The 19026-nt window shown below is 45.2% G+C and overlaps 1 protein-coding gene across 5 annotated transcripts in view; it reads right to left on the minus strand.

Annotated features, from left to right (window-relative positions):
• Window positions 1-17401, minus strand: part of cspg5b (chondroitin sulfate proteoglycan 5b) — a 29844-nt gene extending 12443 nt beyond the window's left edge. For all 5 annotated transcript variants that reach the window (XM_061253624.1, XM_061253621.1, XM_061253623.1 and 2 more), the window contains exons 1-3: window positions 16750-17401; window positions 5540-6446; window positions 30-218 (exon numbers count right to left, since the gene is read on the minus strand). In XM_061253624.1, coding sequence (XP_061109608.1) covers window positions 30-218; window positions 5540-6446; window positions 16750-16846 — 1193 coding nt within the window. In that variant the 5' untranslated portion in view covers window positions 16847-17401. The remainder of the gene's footprint in view (window positions 1-29; window positions 219-5539; window positions 6447-16749) is intronic.
• Window positions 17402-19026: the final 1625 nt, after the last annotated feature.

Raw genomic sequence — 19026 nt, forward strand, 5'->3', positions numbered from 1 at the left:
CACCCCTCCCTCGCCCGCCCCGGTCTCACCTGCGCTTGTGCAGCTTGCTGTTCTCGGTCTTGAGCAGGTGCAGCTTCTTGGCGAAGAAGACGGTGATCATGAAGAGCAGCAGCACCATGAGGGCGGCCGCTCCGATGGCGATGCACATCACCTGGAACTCCGTGATCACCGCCTCGCACCGGGAGCCCTTGTGCCACATATAGTCCTGGGCATTACACCTGGGGGAGGACAGAGGAGAGAGGAGGGGAGAGAAGGGAGGAGAGGGGAGAGAGGAGGGAGGAGAGAAGGGAAGAGAGAGGACAGAGGAGAGAGGAGGAAGGAGTGGGGGGAGAGGAGAGAGGAGAGAGAAAGGAGGACAGAAAAGAGAGGAGAGAGAAGGGAGGAGAGACGACAGAGGAGAGAGGAGGGGAGAGATGGGAGGAGAGAGAAGGGAGGAGAGGGAAGAGAGGAGAGGGGAGAGAGGAGAGAGGAGAGAGGAGAGAAGAGAGAGGAGAGAGGAGAGGGGAGAGAGGAGAGAGAAGGGAGGAGAGAAGGGGGGGAGAGAGAAGGGAGGAGAGAGGAGAGGAGGGAGGAGAGAAGGGAGGAGAGGGGAGAGAGAAGGAGAGAGGACAGAGGAGAGAGGAGAGAGGAGAGAAGAGAGAGGACAGAGAAGGGAGGAGGGAGGAGAGAGAAAGGAGGACAAAGAAGGGAGGGGAGAGGAGAGAGGAGGGATAAGGGAGGAGAGAGCGGGGTGGGGAGGGGGGGAATGGGCACGAGGACAAACAGAGGAGCGAGTGAGCAGTGTGGACAGGCAGGACAGGAGGACGTGAGTGACCCAAAATAGATTGAAGGAGAAGAGAGGAATATAAAAGAGAGAATGATGGAGCAAGAGACCGTAGACAGAAGGAAGGGCACAGTAAAAAGAGAAGGGGAGACAGAAAAAGGTGGGGAGGAGAGACAAGGTTAATTGACCAATCTGTCACGGTGATAGCAAACTTCCTGCTGAGTCTCCCTGGTGAATGCGCTCGCTCCTCGATGTGTGACTCGCTAACTCATCCAAGCAGAGTCTGCCAGGGGCCCCCAATCCATCCAGCTGTCTCACCCATGTACACGGATAAACTCTAACTGCCATTTTGTTAAAACACACACAGAAATGCACGTCACACACTACGTTATGTACTCGCATATACAGTATATGGTACACAAATGTGAACATTTACTGTAAGGCTGAATTTTGTTTTTCAAGACTTGTCCTGGAGCCCGTTCTGCATGTCCGTTGTTGTTCTAGCTAGTCTCCTTTAATCAGATTTGATGGGAATTTAATTTAGTTTTGTCAGGAGTTCTACTGCCCCTAATAAGACTGAAGTAAACCAAATTACAGCCAACTGTTTCATTTCACTGTTCAATTGTTCAAGGCCTTGTAACGTAACAATAAATGGACAACTAATCAGCAGTAATTCATTACTCGGGCTGTAACTGAATTTGAATACACAATTCCTGCATAAAAGAAGAGAAGACATTGGAAACATTCATTTCAAGTGAGGTCCGGTGACCTTTTCAGCTGTCACCATCTCTCAGAGCTGAGAAATGGTTCAGGCAAGCGCGAGGTATTTGAACAAGGTGACATAGGATTGAGGTGGAAAGGCAGCAAATTGAAAATAACGGCATCAACAGAACATATTACATTTACATTTCAGGAAAGTATTGCTGTTCAGAAAAACCTAACAAGCAAGCTGCCTAGAATATTCTATGGGCTGGACCAGGCCTGGGTCAAAGCGCACCAGAATCGGTCTGTTCCTCTGAAGGCCCAGGCCCTGACTGTCTGAGGGGATCTTCATTGGTTACTGCAGCCTGACTGCCTGGCCCTCTTCCCGCCATCTGGCCCTACAGCCCCCCGAGGGGTGCCGAATGCCCAACCGTCGACGCGTGTGGCTCACAGATGGGACAGGAGAGGGGTGCAGACTGAGCTCCACAGGGCTGCTTTCTGTCTTTTTCCATACTTTTGGTCAGTCCATCTCTCTGTGCAGATGCCACAGTACAGTGTGGAGAGGGCTGTGACTTCAGCTGCAGAGAACCGACCTCTTCCTGAACCTGCAGCACCTCTCAGTGTTTGGGTATGTGTGATCTGACACCCAGCACAAGGGTTAAAGGGGAAACTCTGGAATTTGCCCAGGGTTGTCTTACCCCTGCTGTGGGTTCTTCTACCCCTGCTGTGCTTTACTCCAGAAGGGAAGAGGAGAAAGATGAGGTGGGGTGGGGAGGGGAGGGGGCAGGGCTGAGTGTTGCTGGATGAAGGACTATTAGAGTATTGCAAATGATAGTGGTGGAAAGTCCATGGGTCAGAAACTTGGCCAGTTGATTTCAGTGATTAGCCCTACCTCCTGCTGCAGTATTGCAAACCTAGGGGACTGGAACAAAATACTGGGGATGAATTTTATTTTCTGAACCTGGATTTTCCACCTCTGCCAACTGAGGACATTGAACTGACAGGAATCTTAATGGGGTTAGAAAGGTTACACTCGTTCTGCATGTTTAACATTCTGCCAGACACTGTGTGGGCACCCTCTGTATTTTAAATCCGGGGGAAGCACCTCAGGCATTTTCACACATTAGAAGTCATTTGATTGCTGTCTAAAATGGCAAAAATCTGTGTGCCTGAGCCCATCAAAGCGATGTGATCGGATTTGACACAAACTCTCCCACAGTCTTGTCATTTATAGTCACTCTCAGGGGGCGCTGTCCTCTCTCTCTCTCAGCACTGTGAAAGATGAACCTCAGGCCAATCCTGAAAACATCTCGACAGACATCACCTCTCATCACTATGTTTATTAAAACAAGCATATTTGTAATGCTTATTCCTCTAATACACACATAGAATGATGCTGTCTGGCTCTACAATTACTTTCCCAGCTCTCGGAAATCTCCATTACAGCACTGCTGTAGCTTTGAGCCAATTTGCTATGATATTACAGTAACAACATTAGGACCCCATTGCCCAGCTGGAATCAGTTTTAAAAAATCTAACGGCCTGGGATCTTTCCGGACCCTAATCGGCATCAGCTGAAACATTGGGCAGCAGAACCTGCATGAATGTGCTTGTTTCTGAACATGCAGTTGTGAGTTGCTGTCAGTTTAACACTTTGCAGCAGATTGATTGGATCAACAGATGAGCTGTGTAACCAGCATGCTCCACATGATTGACAGAGAGTACGTACATACAGTAGATATGACCTGGCATATATGACCTGTGCCAGGGACAGGGTAGGCCTAGGCAGGTAGCAGTTATGGGTGATGGTGGGTTGGGAAAGGGCTTTAGGTAGAAGGAGCCAATTTTTGGGGAATTTGTCATGTGCCTCTGACTGGCTGAGCACTGTCTGCAGTACTGGCCTGAGTGCTGTTTGTCAGCAGTGGGGTGAACCAGTGCAGTTAACCCCTCAGTGAAGTCATGGGGCATAACTGGAGCTGCCTGCACAACTGGAACTGCCTGCACGACGGTCCCATCAAGGGCTGTGCGTGTGTGTGTGTGTGTGTCTGGAGTCTGGAGAGCTGAACCAACACCAAGCACCAAGTAGTAGTCGTTCCATCACCAACATCCCCCAAACAATTCCACTACAGACATCCACTGCCCAAACACCCCACCCAGTGACAGTTAAACCAGGCCTCAAATACCCCAACATCAGGCTCGACCGGTCCCCTCCCTGCCATTAGCAGCCCATGCTGTGTTACAGCCCTGATAAAACCATCCAGGAATCAGCGGATTAGGGGCCTCGATGCAGACTGGAGCACAAGAGTGATCCGACAGTGATGGTCATGATCTCACAGCACAGCGGTGGTTAAATTTGTGCTGCTGTGGAGGGATTTCTATAGGGATGGGGAGGTAACCTTCACTGGGTATGAGTTCAAGGCAATGCTTCTAAAGCCACAGCCATTGGAAGATATCTCTTTATTACTGTCACAGTGATTCCAATGCTCTCCATCCAAGGCCTTCCATTACCTTGGCCCCCGTGGAAACTGACGAAAGCTGCCTCACCACTCACAGTTTTTCCGAGAAATGGGAGAGAGAGAGAGAGAGAGGCCATATATTTTCATAAGGCTTCCCGTATATATCTGTGTGATGTAATCTGGAGCTGTCGTGCTGTTATACTGCTGCTGTGTCGGCTGAGCGGGGAACCATAAAGAGCTGGAGAGAGATTTAAAGAAAAGTGGCTATTTCAATAATCGTCTGTACTTCTGCCTTTGACCATTTTTCAACTACACCCCCAAATGCACTTTGTCAAACCCATTGCATAAGGAACAATTGTCCTTGGTGATGAAAGACATCCAAATGAGAATATTTTAAAAGCAAACCCATTATAAACCCATTATGCCCTATTCCCATTTTCCTTCAGTGAAAACTGCAAGTCACCAAAAAAGAGATAATTCATAGAGTAAAATATTCAGCTGTATGAATATTCAAAAAACTGTCTACGTTTCTGGTGTGTGGTGTGTAATGAGCACATTTTGATGTGCTCATCACAAGTTCCTAGCAAACATCACTTTGCCACCTCTGCCAATTTGGCCTCCGACACAAATCTCAATGCTGTTTGGCGTCCATGTTACATCGTGGCTGCTCCAGTACGCATGCAGAAAGGGAGGGGCGGGGTAGCAGTGCGTTCAGTTAGCAGCTATGCCTCAGCAAACTGCACACAGAGCTCATGCTGTAGATTTCATTCTGCCTGGGTACACATCAGTACGCAACATGACTATACATCGCCAGGCCTTCGGCTAGAAACATTCAGCCACATACATAAGAGTAAGATTCAAAGCCCTTAGGAAAACAAGCCATTTACTTAACCCATCTGCAGCCTTATCCTGTATATCTGTAGAGTTTTAATACGTGGCCAAACATACAGTCCTGGCATTTCCATATGAGAAATGTTGCATATCAAAACTGAGGAAGGGGGAATTTGAATTATAGATATACTGTAAGTGTAGTGGGGGTGGGGTAGTTTGGAGCCCATATGTGCATTTCCTCCCCTGCGTCACCCGAATAGCCTCCCTAATCCTGTGCTAAACATCGGTATTTCAGAGGCTTCATATTAAGCTTGATTTCTGGGCTTGACCTCCTTACTGTGTAACAGTTCACCTTCTGGCCACTGTAGCCCAGCCTACACTCATGACGCCATTCTGCTTCCTGAACCCCGCATTAGCACACGATCCCTGCGTGTTCCAGGGTTTATGAAGGCAGTTTACTGTTGTGGGACAATTTGGCCTCAATAGGAATTTCACACTAAAACATTTTACCACAAAATATGGCAGCTAAATTAATTTTTAAAAACACATAGCGGCGCACTGAAAACACATTACATCAGGTACTAGATGCTTCCCATAGTGATGTACACTGGGGAAATGTGATCTTTGCTCCACTAGCATTGGAAAGACCCAAAAGAAGATGGCAGAGTATACAAATAACCTCATGAGGTGGACATACAGCACCACGGCAGTGAAACAGGAAGCTGTCATATCTGCAGGGTGGAGTAGTGGGTGGGTGGGGGGGAGAGCCTGCTGATCCTGCCCTTACCTGCAGAAGACGCCGATCCCCTCAGCCAGGTAGCACTGGCCCGCATTGAAGCAGTAGTCGGGGAACAGGTCGCAGGGGGAGCGACAGCTGTTGTTGGTCCTAACGTAGCCCAGGCGGCAGTCAGACCCGTTGGTACCGTCCACCAGCCCCGGGGCAGGAGGGGGGCCCTCGTCCTCCCCGCTAGGGAGTACGTCCTCTGGGAGGAGGGAGCCTGGGCGGCGGGGGTCGAAGGGCACGGAGGCGCGGGTGGTGGTCAGCAGCATGATGTTCTCGTCCTCCATGTCCACCGTGGTGTACTGGTCGGTCTCGGGGTACACCTCGGTGGTGGAGAAGCCGTCGTCCTTGTTGTCGTAGTAGTAGAAATCGGACAGGGTCCAGGACTCGCCTCCCTGGAGCTCGCGGGCGCCCGGCTCGGGGGAGGGGGGGCCCGGGTCGCGGTGGCGGGAGGCCGGGTCGATGTAGTCCACGGTGAGGACGTCGGTCTGGGCGGGGGCGGGCGCCGGAGGGCTGCTGGGGCGGGGCCGGTGGTCCAGGTCGAGCATGGCGACATCCGGGCCGCCTTCGGTACCCTGCCAGGGGGGCTCGGTGCGCTCCTCGTCTCTGAAGTCAGGCTGGGCGTCTGTGGGGCGGCTGGGGGCAGGCAGGGTGGGCAGGCCGGCCCCAACGCCCTCCGACGGAATCTTCAGCAGGAGGTCTTTCTCCGCGGACTCGGAGCTGATCTCGGATTCTCCCAGTATGCCGCTGCCCACCTCCTCCCCGCCCCGGGGCATGCGGACCGCCCTGAGGCTCGGGAACAAAGGAAGGGCAGAGCTGGTGATGGCGGCCGCCTGCTCAGACTCCCCGCTTGGCAGCGAGGAAGAGTTCACCTTGTCATCCATGGCTGTGATGTTGGGCCCCAAGGTTTCTCCTGAAAGCAACAAGGACATCGCGGTCAGTACAATCCAACACATTCCCATCATGCATCTCTCTAGCTGCAGGCATGGAAAACTGTCTTGTCATTTGAAGCCTCAAAAACTACTGGAGGAGATGTTAGTGTCTTTAGTCATCAAGGCTTTCTTTCTTTATTTCTTTACAGACAGTGTCAAGAATAGCAATGACAGCACAGAATGAGAATGTTTTTTAGTCATCCATATCTAAATGTCTTCCTCTAAGGTAAAACATCCAAGCATCACTCAGGATTCATACTTAAAATTCATAATAAGAGCCTGCACAGAGCTACACTGTGTTCCCCTGCATTAACAGCAGCTCAGGACTACGAGAATGAAATACTACAATGCAATACAAAACACAGTTTGAAAGAATGTATTCTAATCACAAGACTAGAGATTCAGTCTTTCTCGATCACTTCATACATAAAGTGACAATGAAGTCCATTGAGTTCATAGGGAGTCTCAGAATCACTGGAGAACTAACAAACGTGAATAACAAAAATAACAAAACAAACCAGAGAAACAAAGAGAAAAAAAGATTCCCAATCTCCTTAGCCCCCGGTTAATTATGCCCGCTTCTGCATGGGGCTCCCCATTGCTTTCCAAAGCTGCTTGCCGATGAGGGATTAAGTATGTTGATTTCCTAATGTACTCCAGCGGCAGAGAGCCAGGACTGAGATTAAGATTAAGGGCCAAGGGTTGACACTCATTCTGGGATACTGGGAGAGGAATAACGCAATCTCTAACTGTCCCAAACCAGGCACAGCTAACATGCTGTCACTCTGTCCTACCTCTAAAAACGACTTTATTTCAATGTCAAAACCTCCGAGCGGCACTCATGTCTATTACATTTATATCACAGTAAGTGGACGCACTCAAACAAAGGGGACAAATTATTTGGGTCAGTGTGGGTCAGTGAGGTAGAAGACAGTGTTTTAAGCCATGTTCTCTATTTAACAGGGTCAATTCTATTCCAGTTCAGTTAAATTCATGAAGTGAATTTAAATTAATTAACTGAAAAATCTCCACAGAACATTACAGGCAATTTTCCATTCGTGATTTGAATTTCAATTCATTTCTTGACTTGAAATTGACGCCCATCCCCGCTACTTGTGCCAGCTCTCCGAATGTGTGCAGTACGGGCGTCATTACTGCACGTATCAAAGACAAAGTGATCTGATGACGCCTTTCAAGAGATACGCGAAGGAAAAATAAATAAATCATCTCCACGTAATCAAGGGGGAGAAGCAAAATCCACTGGGCTGGAATCTGTCATGAGCAGTAGCAGACAGGCAGGTGGAAGAGGAAATAATTACTGTAAGTGGGGGAGCGAGGCATTATGCAGCATGAATATTAATGTCTTCGCAGAGAGCTGAGGCGAGAGCGCGATCTTCGGGCTTCAGCGGCGCACGTTAAAAGACAGCCAGAGTAACCAGAGCCCTTCAGACACGCGATTCTCATTCCACAAGAGTAAAGCCAGGTGTAAATTCATACATCTTTGTGTATTATTCTAACCAAGAGGAAGAATGTGACCTTTCATAAAGCATGTCAGCGGTAAGCAAATCCATTCGCCCGCAGCGCTTGCTCAACCGCTGGAAAAGACGGCATTTCGCTGCTCGCTCCTGGCGTCTTTCGACAAACTGAAACCACGGCAGAAAAACCAGAGCAAGACACACAGCTCCACTGCCAATCCGAACTCCTGTTGACACTCTTATCTCAGTCAGTAAAAGTTCACAGCATAACCACACCCCCTGACAACCACCACAGGAATACAAACAGCTGTTACAATCATTTTAGTGGAATTCTATTCATTGGCCCAAGTTGATTGACTTTGTTCTTTTTAGAGGTGATGGGAAACAGATGCACACAAGCTCACAGGATGTAGGACCTCCCTGGCTCCTCTGTGAGATCTCCTCTCTCCTCTGTCTCTCCTTCTGCATGACCAGCCAAATTTATCACAGGGACAACCAGCCACTGTTGCCACAGTAACGTGCAAAGGATAAACTGTTCCGCAATAGAGAAACTATTTGAAGCTAAATGCTGGTTCGGCTCCAAATGAGAAGCCAAGAGATTCTATTCCACCTTCCCTGAAAATGTAGCTGTCAATCATTTTAATCCACATTCTTCAGTTCCTGTAATAAATATAATCTAATTTAAAAGGAAAGCATTTTCAAGATGGAGGGCTAAGTAGTGGGCAGCAGGCCACATACTGAACTGGTGTGAATGTAACATAATTTCATTGGTGTAAAGAAGGTGAAGTTAACGTGATTTGATTGGTGTAAAATAAACTATGTTACAGGCAATGACAGGTTAAAATACATGAGGTGGAGTATGCAGACTTTACTAGTGTAAATAAATAAGGTGGAAGTTATATTGCTTATATAAAGCAAATATTTAAGATGGTTATAGGCAGGGTTGTCATCATGGGGGACAACCGGGTATGTTGTCCCAATCCTGAAAGGTGGGGGGGGGGGGGGGCATTATTATCAAAGCATTATTATCCCAGCCCTGAGAATAATAGGATAATATAATTTTGCCTAGGGATTTCACCCAACTGCCCTGGTCATAGTCCTTGATTAGCATACATTCAGTACATGATAAACACCCCGAAAAGTCAAAATTCATCAATTGAGCTGCTCAAAGTCCTTGCCATGCTGTGTAGGATGTACAACACTCTGTTTATTTGCAGCTTAAACAACAATCCTCAGTCGGTTTGCAGCAACATCCTTCCACCAAGCCTGCTATTTACATTGGATATCTGCGTTTTTCTTTTTTCAAATAGCACTCCCGAGTGAAGCAAGTGAAGCAAATGTCACTTAAGATGAATGTGCCTCAGCACAAGTCTCCTGTTTTTACACTGAAGCACATGCTGTATAGGTCAGGGTCTCATCGGCATGAGGAGACTTTCATTCGCTCTAAAGTAGGCACACAATAACCCCACTACCCTGGAAAGCTCACAGTTGGAATAGAGGAACAAGTCTCTGCTGGTCCTTATGAAATTATTTTTTTTAAACTGCTACTAATGGCTTCATTGTATCACCTGACTGGGCTTGAAATAACCTCTATATGGAAGAAGGAATTTAAGAACTGAATGTTCAGGATGTCATTGCCTTTACTGTTATTGCAGTTTCTGCATTGCTTCACCCTCACTCTGGTGTCACTTATTAATATCAGAGCTGTGTAAACTGTAAACTCTGGGGAACGTTGCATTATGAAAAGAGAAAAAGACTACCTAGAAAAAAATAAAAGGAAGCTGGTATGCACACTGTTTTCATCCATACAGATAGCACAAAGGCGTGAGTCACAAATGCAGTGCGCACACAGAACTCTACATTAAACCAGAGCCCTCAAAAGCCAGGCAATCCTACAGCCCATTTCAGTTACTGCAGAATTTGTAGACCTGCATAAAAAGCGCTCAGATGACCAATTTCCTCACTATGACAGGACATAATATTTACAAGCTACATTTTATATGCTCCTTGGTGTAAAATCTAGCAGGCAATATATTTTTTAAAGGATCTATGCCTGTGGCTGGTTATTTTACAATTGGAGTCTACTCCATAATGCAATAAATAATGTCTACTCAGACTACCCTGTCCAAGGTGATTTTCACAATTGTATCTAATTATAATTGCTGCTAAATTCTAGCACATTTGTAACTGTTATTGAAGTTTTGTGCACCACTGTATCATTCTGGTCATAAGTCTATAGCAGGGGTGCACAACAAGAGCCGATCCGTTTCAGGATTTTGTGTAAGCATCAGCTACAGCTTGCATGTGTATGTTAAAGATTTTACTGTGCTCAAGTACAGGAGTGAATCAGCATAGTTTATAGAGCTGTCTGAAAACTAAAACTAAGGTTATTAGTTGGAACAAAAACCAGCACACACACACTGGCTCTCCAGGACCGGAGTTGTGCACCCATGATGTATAGCCATTTACCCACACACATTTACGCATGCTAGTGGGCTGATAGTCCCATGGGGGAACTCTGTGAGCTCATCGTTATCCATAATGCCCCAGAACTGGATCCTTTCTGAATACCTGAATTTGAACGCTCTCCAGACCTGCCCTGTTCAGAGGATGAGAAGATGAAAGCAGCTTCCATCAGATAGTACAGCATGGCTACATAATCTGCACCCAGCAAACAGCACAGTCGTGCCCCGTCCCCATGTGGCTTGACGGGCCGGGGCAGTAGTGGGGCTGTGGCCAAAGCTATGGGTGAGGAGGGAGGCGACGGGCAGGATAGTTTTGCGGGGCCAGGTGCAGGTACAGTACTGAGGGCGTACAGAGGATACAGCCAGGCTGCTGCCTGCAGGAGATGCCAGGTCTTTTCCTTCATGCGCTCGGCCTTTTGATACTGAGTCTACTGCATGCTCTCGGCCCGGCGGTGGACACTAAAGCCCACTCCATATCAGACAGCCGACTTCAGATGAGACGAACATCCCAATTAAAAATCTCAAAACGTTCCAGTAAAAATTAGGCAGTCCACGGCAAAGAACCAAGAAAACAAATAAACTAAACTAGACAGTACAGACAGCAAAAAAAACGTTCTAAAATCATCCCGTCTGGTCTTGTCCCGAGTCGGCTGTTTGATGTAGACTGTGCTTTAACGTGCTCTGACAGCCTGCCCTCTGTTAAGCTGCAGTGGCAAACACCCCCGGAGGGATGGAGCCAGACAAGACATGAGGGCGAGGCTCATGGCACGATCACCCCACCGGCTTTCAGGGTCCAGGCCGCCTATATTCATTTTAAATGGATTGTCGCAAATCAATCAAAATGTATCTGATGTAATTTTTCCAAAACTGCGATTGATTTGTGTGCAAACTTCACACACACTCAGTCACTCATGCACTCTCTCAGTGCTCACATACTATTCAGCACATATTTTGAATTCAGTTACATTAAGTCACATCTTAAATAATTTCTCATACTTAACGTCTAGCTAAAGGCTTACACTTACACATTGCTAAGTGGATTTGCACCCACCAAACGTTCTTATTCACTACCCCAGCTTTTGTAAAACCTTTCATTTATGTGCTCAACAAGTGGGTAGTGGGATGTTGCTATGGGGATGTCTGAGCCGCTGCTTTAGAGACATCAGCACACTGCTGCTCTCATTGGTGTACATTGCTCAGGCTCATGTAAAGCTGCTCAGTGCAGCCCATTCTTGGTAGTGTACCAGACCATAGCATTAAGAAAAATACAAAGAGCAGTGAGAGGGGGGAAAAAGAGAGAGAGAAAGAGGCAGAAGGGGAGAGAGAGAGAAAGAGAGAGAGGAGAGAGCTGATCTCCTCAATATCACACTGATTGTGAAAAGGAAGAAGAAAAGGTGCAGCTACCTTCCTATCTCAGATACTGCAGGAGTGTATGAGGTCAGGATTGATAGAAAGCAGTATAAGTCCGGCCGAAGCAGGCACACCACTACTATTTCATGATCTTCTACTTGCAAATGGAGGCAGGCGGTTAATAAAATACAGGATGCGTAATGCCAGGGGAACACAAACTGCTTTACTTCAACATAAATTGCCTTGGTTTCTCAACAACCCAGAAAAAACACCTACATGCACAAGTACCATCTCCAGCAACCAACCAAGCAAGCCCTCTACATGGTACAATAACTACATAATTTGATTCATAATGGCCGATGGTAAATGTAGTTCAGTGGCTGACATAACAACCACAGAGAGTGCTTCATTAATTCATCCTGCTGTGGATATGCGAGACTGGTTTGTGGGGCATAGAAAGTGCATTACTGAGTAATCCTCAGAGACACGATCGGGGTTGCTTTTTGGCATGTCAAGGTGTTAGAGTAAATTCTCAATGCTGGTCTGCTCTTGTATGTATATAGTAGTTTTTGTGTGGTGACAAAGCGTTGGGGTATCTCTGTGTCCATGCACCTGTCCAATTCTTCCCATGCTAAGCATCACTGTGTTTTTTAAAATGTGAATTTCTATCCATTAATCCTTAGTGAGTTTGTCCTGATTCTTAGAGAATGCATCCAAAATTGCATCCTCCTGGACAACCTGAAGAGCTCTTGTACACTGAGTGGGTATAAATCTTCCTGTACAGTTTCCGGTTTCAGAAGCCGTGAGGGACTGCTAACAGGGAATGAAAAAAGCCGTTAAGTCACAAACTATTTCTCTGAGAACCACAGTAAAAATTCAGAACGGCAAGACACAGAATAAGGATACACTGCAAAAGAAAAATAGCACCAAGCAAAAAATACACATTGGACCGAAGTGGGAAACAAGGAATTTATTGAACTGTGGCAACAGCATTAGCGTGTATGTCTTCTGTCCACAGATACTGGCTGTTACAAGTAACTCATGTTCCTGACATAGTCAGTAGCTTTGTGCAAAACCCTAAGGCAATAACACAGACTTCAACTCCACATTTTCAGCTGTGGTGTGTCACCCCTGATTGCCCTAATTCTGCTGTGTCAGTAAAATGTGTACTAAGTATGGCACATTCAGTAGACAAGGTAGGAGAATTTATTTTGATTTTTATACCAAAATTTGGAGTGTGAAATCATGACAGCAGCCCTGCTACATCACTTGTAACTCCACCATTGAGAGGGCGAGGACTCTGTGCAAAGACAGCCTTCTGCCACACTTCTTTCTCACTCTGTGGGCTGCCAGATATGTTACCACAGCGACAGCACTGGAGGACTGCACGGCTAGAATGACATCATAGGCTTATACCATGTCAGGCTGGGTAGTCACAAGCCAGTTGGCTATGGAGTCTGCAGGTAAAACTGGGGTATGTCCTCTTTTAAAGGCACTCTGTTTACTTCTCCTCTCAAAGAAAAGGGCATGAGCGAGTTGGCAGACAGACAGACAGACAGACAGACAGACAGGTGTTTTACAATGAGGCAATGATTATCTTGCTGACTTAAACCCAGCGATTCAGGGCAGCATGATCTTTCTTTGTGAATCATCTCATGTGAATCCATAAATACAGATTCAGTACCAGCCTGGTCCTCAGTCAGCCAGTCATGTGACCATTACCATGCTTAAATTTGGCACCATATACATCCAGAATGTGTCACCTAAATGTCAAATGATTATGACTACTGCTTCAGATTACATATTTAAGTTTAAGTTTGTGAAAAGCATTTATATGATAAATACATACATCAAGTTGAAAATTTGATTACAAATACATATAATTATATATGTCACAACTTGACTCCGATAATATCACTGAACCATCATGAAAATGGCAACAGAATACTTCATGAGGTATTTATTCTACTTATTTTTTTGACTTATTGGTCTTTCGCAGCTTTAGCCTATCCACTTAAGAGGTTTGTCACATTGCATGTTCAGAGATGCTCTTCTGCATACCACTGTTGTAATGTGTGGTTATTTACATTACTGTCTCCTTCCTGTCAGCTTTGAACAGTCTCCTCTGACCTCTTACATTATCAACATGCTTTTGCCCAGATAACTTTTTTTGTTTTTCACACCATTCTCTGCGAATTCTCAGCACCAACAATCATTCCACAGTCAAAGTTACTTAGATCCCATTTCTTCCCCATTCTGACATTTGGTCTGAAAAACAACTGAACCTCTAGACCTGCATGTCTGGATGCTTTTATGAATTTGGTTGCTGCTATATGACTGGCTGATTAAATATTTGCATTAACAAGCTGGTGTACAGGTCAACCTAATAAAGTGATCACTGAGTGTAATTCGGCACAAATCAGCGTGGAGTAAAAGCAGAGCTGCCTTATTTGAAGAGACCAGTGATGTACTCCACTTGGGACCCCAATCCTGCTGACTGTGAAGCAAGCCTAGTCTGTACACTTACCAATGGATACTCTATATACACCATCATGATGACAATGTATTGTTAGTGCATTAATACACGTGCTGTAAGACACATGCACAATCTGCTCCCATAACTGTGTATGTATGCGAAATACATCCTGGAGAGCTACTGGGTCTGCTGGTTTTTGTTTTTACCTGAAAATCACGCCCCGGTGCCGTGTTGTGTACTATATACTGTAGAAGGCTGTATCTCAGATGAGACAGTAAACCAATGTGTTTTACTGTGTTCATTAAAATTGCTTAATACAATTAGCAGAGGAGTTGGATGTCTTGGCCAACCCCCAAATAGGTTCAATTAATTCTAGCCATCAAATCATCTCCTAGTTTAACTGGTTTAATCAATCCCTGCTTTTCAGGAGCTTATTTGTGGTGTTGTCACACTTCACTGCAAACCCTTTTGAGATGAAATTGTGCTGTACATTGTACATATACTTAATGTATAATTAATATATATAATTCATTTTTCAATAAGAAATTGTTATTATTATTATTATTATTATTATTATTATTATTATTATTATTATTATAGTAGTAGTAGTAGTAGTAGTAGTATTAGTAGTAGTAGTAGTAGTAGTAGTAGTATTAGTAGTAGTAGTAGTAGTACCCTAACACTCTGTTGTAATACAACAGTTCTTGGCGAATAATTATTTGTTCAAGTACTCATTCAGTCTATTATTATTATGATTATTACATGGGTGTCGGGCCGTAGAAATATAAGCACGTATACAACCTCCAAGTGCAGTAAATCGTTATGAGGAATGCAGCTGTCAGCAAATTTGATTTAGCAAGATAAATCCTGCAGCAAATCTACACCAAAATGGTAAACCCTAAAATGGCGTGATGGCGAAAGCTATAAAACATAAAATTGCAGGGGTGAATGACGGCAAGAGGGAAGGGCAACTGTTGATTCGATATTTGATTTGGATTTGATTAGAAATCATACATACAGCTCAGGCAATCCTATTTTATCTCTTTTGAACTGTAGCCGTTGCGCAGCAAGGGTGTACTACGCTACAGAATTACCACACCTGACCATGAATATTGGAGTGAAGGTGGAAATCTGTATTTTGCCATCAGGAACATTTCAATACGAAAAGCATGTCCTTCGTATTTACGCATTCCCATTACAGCAGCAATTTTACATATGGATATTGTAACGAGTTGGCCACTTACAGTTGTTGGTATGCAGTATGAAAGAATGGAATCTAGAGTTGGTTGGATCTGAAAGGAACCCGGTGAGATGTATTGAGCAATCTACTAATGAACACAGGTAGATGGTAACCATTCGTTGTGTAATAGTGAAATTGTGAAAATTACATATTGCAGCAGATATATCAACCTTCACTCAGAGATAGAGGGTCAACAGTCGGAATGCAGGAATTGTAGATGACATTCAAATATTGCAATTCTTCCTTACGCGATGATGTCTGGTGGTCTGTGCGAATAGGTGGAACACAACTGAGAGCGACGAAGAAAACGGACTCCCGTATTTCGATTTCGGTTACAGTCTTTGAAACAGCAATAGGGAACCGGCAATAGGCATAAATGAGGTAGCCTAATTCTTCATTAAAATACGACAAAATTATGTTACGAAATATTCAGCAAAATATATTTGCAAAGCCATATATAGCAATATTTATCCTACTAGGGATGCAAAAACAGTTATGGCAAACAGTAACACCCAGGAGCGATCCAATGCGTCCGGCTACCCGAGAGACAATGGGGGACAGCGATACATTTTTTTCTTTCTTTTTTTTCCGTCTACGATACTCCTAGTACTTCATGGAAGTCCGTGTGAGAGTGTGTGGGAATGTCAGTGTGGATAAAGGCATGAATAATTCAACGCAGCGCCGTGGCCCTAATCCTGCTATTGTTTCGCCCCGGCATTGCTATAGAGAGGGCAGCTGCTTCTGGGGAGCAATCAGTGTGCATCAACTAGCCACAATTACCTCTTTTCCTCGCTGCTGCCTAAAAACCTGCGCGCCAGGCTCTGGATGGAAATATGAGAGAATGGAAATAGGAAGCGCACCTCTGCGAATCTACTGGGAAATACGAATTTGAGTATTAGTGGCGTGTAAAATAAGTTATTTCAGCAGCGCTTGAATTCCAAAATGTTGGCTATATCGATACGCTATTTCAGGGCATGACGGGCATGCATATTTACAGTTGCTATTTCATCTTAATTTCATAGTTACCCCCAAATGCATCCTTAAATGATCTTAAAATCTCTACACGGCGTTTAACCTACATCAAGCCCGCGTATTCACAGAAGGTTACACTTGTCATTACATAGCTTCGTGTCACTAAAGCTGCAACAAAAGGCTGCCGAAATTGTTCAATTTTAGTTTAGTTAAAGGGCCGATAAGTGCCAAGACCGGTTTATGCTTACAAATCTTTATTTCATATAATCTGTGTCTGGAGTAGACGAATAAAGGGTAAGTCCTTACCATGTGCACACAAAGGAATCGAGTGCAGAAGGAGAAAGCTGGACAGCATCACCAGTCTCCAGCATCCTGAATTAAATCTTGTCTCCCTGTCGTCCATACTTGGGTGTAGCAATATACCAAAACACAAAAAAGGGGTAAATCCCTTTCAATTGTTTTTCTTTATTTAACTTCTATGTTACAGTAACGTATAATAATCCAAGTGATAAATCCTTGCAGTTTTTTTTTTTCCAAGTTATAAATGTCCTCTTCGCTTCCCCATGGTTACTCCGTGATTCTCGATTTTGTTTTTTGTTTTTTTTGTGCTTAGTTACTTCTTTTTTTAATTCACATTAAGTGTGTCCGCTATGGTCCCATTGCTACCCGAGTAACTACAGCCGGCAGAAAGTCAAACGCGTACAGACGAGGTCTAGCACAAAACGCACGGAGAGCCTCCAGCGCCAGTTGTCTAATCAGCCCGATTGCCTCGGCGCTAAAAAAACAGAAAATCGCCTCACCGGCTTTGCGATATGCTCACTGTGTATGTGAGGGGGAAATGATTTCTCTCTCCCCCACCCAGCTTATTTTCTTTCGTACAATATATTGCAATTGAGCCTATTGGATCCCTCTTGTGCGCACGCTCGGTTTTTGCGCTCGAACGTGTTGTAAAGCTCATCTGAGGTAGCGTCACAATAATCAGTTTTCGATATGTCCGTGTGTGTGTACAAAAAAAAGACAGGCTGCATCAAAATCACTTTTCAATGTGCAGTGTATGTGTGTGTGTGTGTGTGTGTGTGTGTGTGCGCGCGCGCGCACGTGCTTGGTTTTGCAGTTCTATGCTATCGTGTTGACAATGCATTCATGGAGGGCTAGTAATGCTTTTCCTTGAACTGAAATGTTACCTGAGCCTCGAATTTACCCATAAATGCAGGATACATATACATATTTGTCCACTGCTAAACTAAAATTGAAGTCTCAGATCAACAAGTCTCTCAAATCTCTGTACTGTACAGTAGGCAAGCATGTTGTGTGTTGTCTGAATTTCAAAGGTATAATCAATATAAACATTTGCTTCCAGGCAAAATGAAAAAAGCCAATGTAATAGGGATATTATTATCAATTTTATTTATTATGACCATTTTGTGACCATTGCTCTTTATAGTGTTCAGCAAACAGAAATTACTTGCAAAACACAACCCAACACAATTCCCATATCATTGTACTTCACCTGGGGGGATACTGTGTGTGTGAGAGAATTTGGGCTTTCTAGTGCTGTAGAGAGTCTGCAGGGTGAATTATGAGGTGCTGGTGACACAGGCCAAATGGGTCCCAACACCGAGGAGGGGCACTAATCCTCTTTAGGGGGATCAGATTGGACAGTAGACCCCCTGACCCAGACAAGAGGCAGGTGGCTATATCATCCCTCTCCCCCTGTTATGGGGATGTTTTGACCAATAGTAGAGCTGGACGATTGGGCAGAAACTCATCCTGACCCATGCTGTAATCACTAGCTGAGGCAGATGCTTACTTAACTGAGGAGATGTGTTTCAGAAGACTTTTGATTGGTTTAAACAAGTGTGTATCTGTCTGTTATTGTAGTCTTGTATCCCCACCCATAGTGGAGTTTATGAATCCAAACGTCTAACTCTTCCAACAATACCTCTCCCCCCCACCCATCCTCTCTTTTCTTCTACAGAACCTGAGCCCAAAGTGAGGTGCCATTCCCACACAGTTCTGTGGGGGACGGTGGTTGTAAAGCAAATGAAAGAGGGGGCCCCCACATCTCTGTGCTCCCCCGCGCTGGGGGGAGGGGCACCTACGGAACCGTGACCACATTGTCATTCACACAAAGGGACACACACAGCCACACAAGTGCATGCACTCGAAACACACACGGGGACACCAAGGAGATGCCTTGTGAAAGGAATGTAATTTAAAAACCCTTTCCTGAAATCAAAAAGTGTATTTATTCAGAGGAGGGGGGTTCTAGATTTCATCGATTTTACACGATCTGCTAAAAGTAGCAGCATTTGCTGAAATTGAGAAATGACGTGAACAAACTTTTCCACTCCCGCCCATCACAGAGAAAGTATTAGCAGTGTGTTCTCGGTGGTCGGTTGTGTCATCCTGGTCACTGTACGCCTCATTGCTTGCTGACTGCAACTGCTTCCAGCAGGCCTTAGCGTTGGATATGGTACCTTTCTCATTTAGATCACAGTCTTGAATTTGGTGCACCTGATATCACAGTTTATTCCCCTGCTTTCATCACAGTATGAAACATGCCATTCAACGCTTTTAAGA

This window comes from Conger conger, chromosome 9 (genome assembly GCF_963514075.1).
Source record: "Conger conger chromosome 9, fConCon1.1, whole genome shotgun sequence".
Taxonomy (NCBI): Eukaryota; Metazoa; Chordata; class Actinopteri; order Anguilliformes; family Congridae; genus Conger; species Conger conger.